This window comes from Sitodiplosis mosellana, unplaced genomic scaffold (genome assembly GCF_009176505.1).
Source record: "Sitodiplosis mosellana isolate CC-2019 unplaced genomic scaffold, AAFC_SMos_1.0 Smas_scaffold_888, whole genome shotgun sequence".
NCBI classification, from domain to species: domain Eukaryota; kingdom Metazoa; phylum Arthropoda; class Insecta; order Diptera; family Cecidomyiidae; genus Sitodiplosis; species Sitodiplosis mosellana.
The window spans coordinates 1,294-5,847 of record NW_022596130.1 but is presented as its reverse complement, the minus strand read 5'-3'; the positions used below and the strand labels follow the sequence as shown (position 1 = coordinate 5,847).

The 4,554-nt window shown below is 36.9% G+C and overlaps 1 protein-coding gene across 1 annotated transcript; it reads right to left on the bottom strand.

The window, feature by feature from the left end:
• Positions 1-322: 322 nt before the first annotated feature.
• On the bottom strand, positions 323-4,258 carry LOC129570987 (uncharacterized). The gene is made up of 7 exons (XM_055450716.1): positions 3,613-4,258; positions 3,039-3,539; positions 1,832-2,967; positions 1,650-1,753; positions 1,433-1,593; positions 1,152-1,363; positions 323-1,086 (listed from the first exon to the last, which is right to left on the bottom strand). Exons 1-7 carry the CDS (start codon positions 4,088-4,090, stop codon positions 832-834), a joined length of 2,847 nt encoding a protein of 948 aa, XP_055306691.1. The 5' UTR covers positions 4,091-4,258; the 3' UTR covers positions 323-831.
• Between the last annotated feature and the right edge of the window lie 296 nt (positions 4,259-4,554).

Below are 4,554 nucleotides of genomic sequence, written 5' to 3'. Positions count from 1 at the left end.
GACATTTTCATATCGTTTGGAGTTCGTACTCGCCGTGTGCAAAGCCGCAGAGCTTGTACTCTCACCCAGTCCGAGTACAAACTCCTCAAAGTTTAAAATTTTGCCCAATTTTGTCAAATTTCGGAAATAAAAAACAACGAAAAAATTTGATGTCAGAGGCTAAATTCTGATGTTCTGAGGTCATTCTCATGTGATTTGGAGTTTGTACTGGCCGTGTGCAAAGCCGCAGAAATTGACACGAAAAACATCTGTGTGGATTTTCGTTGAAAATCGATCGCTCAATAGAAAAAAAAGTCGACAAAAAACAATGACAGTGTGCCCGTTTCCTAAGAGCTGTTCTGGCATTTTACTTTTATTAATTTATCTTTCAGTTATGTGTTAAAACTGTCAAACATTTAAAACGCAAAACTTACAATAAATCTCTTTCCATAACATACATTGTTTTTTTTGGAACACTAAATAAAGAAATTGGAACCACTAAATAAATGGGAAATTGCACTTATTTCTACCGTTGTTTCAACAACTGTTAATGAAAACCGTTTTTTTTTTCTTGAATGAAAACGACACTTTCGGACTATTTCTTCAAAAGTGGTCGACGTGACAATAGTTATTTAAGTAAAAGTATGATAAAGCAATGAATGAAAAAAACACTGTGCCTCGCACAGTGAAGGGCCAAAAGTGCTTAAAACTTTAAACTGCACTTTTTTCGTATTATTGAACTAAGTTAATGAACGCAATTAATGTATATTTTGAGAAAAAAGAGAGAAGATTTTATATGGAAAGTACTTTTCAACAGAAATATTTCTTACAAACAAAATGTAATGAGAAAAGTTAATCTGGTAATTTTATGTATAGCATTGAAACAATCATGACCGAAGCGTTCGATGCAATCGTGGTCGATTGATTTTTCATGTCGTCATATTCAATCCATGATGTTTGAGCAGCTATACAGGCTTTGTAGTGGCCAGATGAATTCTCCGAAGCAGACGGCTCAAATACAATGACGCCACACAATGAAAAGTTATTTTCCCCGAGTTTGATTATCTTGATCACATCTTTTAACCGTGAATATCTTTCATGCGGGACCTTGAAAAAAATTCAATATTGTTATGGAAAAATATCCCTTTGAACGTAATTCGTTAAAAACTTACCTCCATCAACATGTAGTTGCCAAATTGCTGCTCAATCTGCAATGGGTTTTTGCAGTCAGGGCAAACAGGCTCCAGAAAATTCTCTGTTATGGCTTCTACGAAGTTGCCGAAGTCATTCTGCAGTGATTTGCCGACGCTGATAATCGGCCAACGTTTTGGTCCAAAGAAATATGAGCAGTTACATTTTGCCTCTTCTATGAGCGTAAATGCACCTACGAAAACCAAAAAAGGTTATTGAAAAGATTCAAAATCAGCGTTTAAATGCAATTTTCTATCAATACCTAACAACAATTTTGATGCTAATTTATTAACATCAAATTTGAATTCGTCAGCAAAAGCTGCTCTCAGCTCTGTTTCTTCTTCATCTTCTTCGGTTTCGGGGACTTGGTTGAGTTTGGTTATTAGCACTGCACGCTTTTTATTCAATGTTCGCATATTTGTGCTGAAAAAAAGGGGGAAAATATACAAATTCAAAAAAAAAACGTTTTTTCTACTCACCATTTGGCCAAAGAAATGGCGATGTCGAATATCTCCACTGTGTCCAGAAGTCCTTCCATATACATTCTATGGTGGACGAAGTACGCATGCGAAGCTGCAAACAACTAAATAAAGATTCAATTAGTTAAAGATTAAATTTTATATATTTTCTTGTTTGATCCGCGGGTCAATCGTTGTTTTACCTGGCATATTGAGTCGAATGCGCACGTATTTCTTACCGCGACTTTTGATGTTCCAACTTTATGAGTTGTTGTTGATAAGCTCCCATTAAGAAACATGTTGATTTTTGGCTTAGATTGTACGCGTCTATCCAAATTCCAATTGGGAACAGGGCGCAAGTATGAGTTGTTTGATTGTTTCTTCCTCTGCCACACTTCCTTTTCATTCAACTGTTCTGCGGTAATTTTTGTGGGTGGAAGTGATCTAGTTGAAGCTTGCGATGGAGCTGGCTTAGGGGCTCGTACACAAGACAAACAAATTCGGCCTTCTCCGTAGCCTTCGTCATCGCCACAAGATATCGAACATCCATCGAGAATATGCACAGATTTTGCGCATTTAATGCATTTATGCGCTCCTGAGGGTTCATCGCCATTTTGACATGCAACACAATCTGATGCCATTGAATCCGTAGTTAAATCACTACCCGACATACCTTCACTTTGAATTGGTATTTCTTTCGATTTAACGGCACGTGATTTAGTTGCAGCTTGATTCGAAGCCGAATCCGCAGTTAAATCATCACGGGCACGTGATTCCGGTTCCTCGTTGACACCTTCTGAATCATATTGGGTTGAATGGTCATTGAGTAGACTTTGTAAACCACCAGCGGCGTCTATAAAATCTATATAGGTCAATGAAGCTTCTTTGCTCATTCCTTCCATCATATCGATATGTGCACAGACGAATTCGTCAGCTCGACATGGAATTATAGAATGAAGAGTTTGTTTCACGTTTTTAAAGTAAGACTCAACGTTAGCTGATGATGCAGTTTTTGGTGCGTTAAAAAATGATGAACATATTCCCGTCCACAAAACAATCGATTTGCTCAGCCGAAGTAGGTACTGTACAAAACCCATGTTCTCCCATTCATTTTTGGTGGCATTCTCACCATCAGTATTTTCATTGATTTCGTTGCTGGTTTCATCATTCAACTCATCTAACCAATCTTGAATGGGTCCCGATTCGGCAAAGGAACTGTCAGCAGTAACATCGTCATTTTTGTTGTGAAATTGTTCGGCTCCTGGTGATGTTATGTCAATGGCACTTGCTCCACTGACCAAATCATCCAAATACTTTTTATGGTTATTGAAGACGGAATCTTGAAACAATTTAATCAAAATTTATATATTTTTTGTTTGGATTCACGAATTTCCGTTTTATAAAACTTACCTTTAACTTTGGATTTAGCTACGACCAAAATTGAATATAAAATTTTTCGTGCTTTTTCCAAAGAGGTACATGGTATGAGTAAACACGTAGCTCTAACCAAAAACTGTTTATGTTCCGCCGATTTAGATTTGAGTTCATCGCACGATGTAATATTTTTGACCAAATGATTTACATCAATCCTTATAAAACATTTGGGTAAAAAACTACTGATATTCGAGTCATTCCGATTTTTTGCCATGTTGAACAACCAATCAGCATATTCAGATATGTTTGCACAACTTGCAAATGCAATTGCTGCAGCATTCAGTAAAACTTGAGACATATCCGATTTAAATTCTTTTGGTGCGTCACCATACAGGCGAATGAAGTCAAAAAACCAATACAAAACAAAACTCAGATGATGTGCTCCTGAAATCATTGACCATATGGGGATTTGAAAGTGATCCGAAATGACAAATGAATACAAATAAATTGGTTCCGACTTTTCCCCATCTTCGTGAACTACAAATTTTGAAAGAAAAAAGTTTTAACATTTAGTTTCAAGTGCATTAACTAGATTGGTTGAGAAAAATACCTATCTTTCGGACAACGCTTCCGGTTGCATCGCAGCTGATTGATGTTAAGGCGTTCTTTTTCTTATACACTTTGTATAAGATTATCTGATCTGTATTTCCATACATGCAATAAAATGGGTCATCTCCAATTCCCCGAATCCATTTTGTGTAGTATGATCTTTTCAGCACTCGAAGTGCTGCGATTGGACAATCGTCGAGCTCTTCCTTCTTTTTTGCGCGGTATTTTGCACATCTGATGGCATTGGCCGAGGGAATGCGTTCAGCTGGCATTTCGAACAGGTCTTCAGTAGCAGCATTTAACAAACTTCGACTTATATGTGTTGCTGGGCCTTGTCCTGCACATAAACTTCGAGATACTTCACCAACAATTCTTACATTCTTCTGGGGTTTGTGTTGTTCATGCAATAATTCATCAATATTAACGACTTCAAAATCGAATCGAACGGTGACAGCTTCAGGCGCAGGCTTTTTCTCCATATAACCATCCAATGTAGCCTCACAAGTGATGCATTTAGCTGACACAACGATGTATTTATCACCGTTTTCGTACACCTATAATTTGAAAATTGACAATTTTAAACACATTTTTATAAAATCCGATCAGTAAAATAAAAAAAGACACACCGCAAACTACAAACTTAGTGTGGTTGACAGTTTAAAATTCATATTCAGAACATGACAACCGAAGTTTTTTTTTTAGATTCGAACAGAAACACAAACACATGTACGCCGTTTCGTTCGTCTTTTTCATTTCATACTTTCATACTTATATACAATTAAAAATTGATGTTGTGAACAAAATGCCCATATACTGCTCTCGTTTCAACATACACAATATTTCGTACAAGCGCTGCTTTCACACGAGCGCTGTGTGAATTGTATATACGAATGTACGAAAGAAAAGAAGCGAAACAAAACACATGTGGTAGAACATGCATTAC

What these genes read in the sequence shown, in the direction of transcription:
- LOC129570987 (XM_055450716.1), bottom strand. Translation starts at nt 4,090, where the DNA reads ATGGAGAAAAAGCCTGCGCCTGAAGCTGTCACCGTTCGATTCGATTTT. An exon ending in AAGCGTTGTCCGAAAGATAG is followed by an intron (nt 3,540 to 3,612) that starts GTATTTTTCTCA and finishes CAAAATTTGTAG; the next exon opens with TTCACGAAGATGGGGAAAAG. An exon ending in AGCATCAAAATTGTTGTTAG is followed by an intron (nt 1,364 to 1,432) that starts GTATTGATAGAA and finishes TGGTTTTCGTAG; the next exon opens with GTGCATTTACGCTCATAGAA.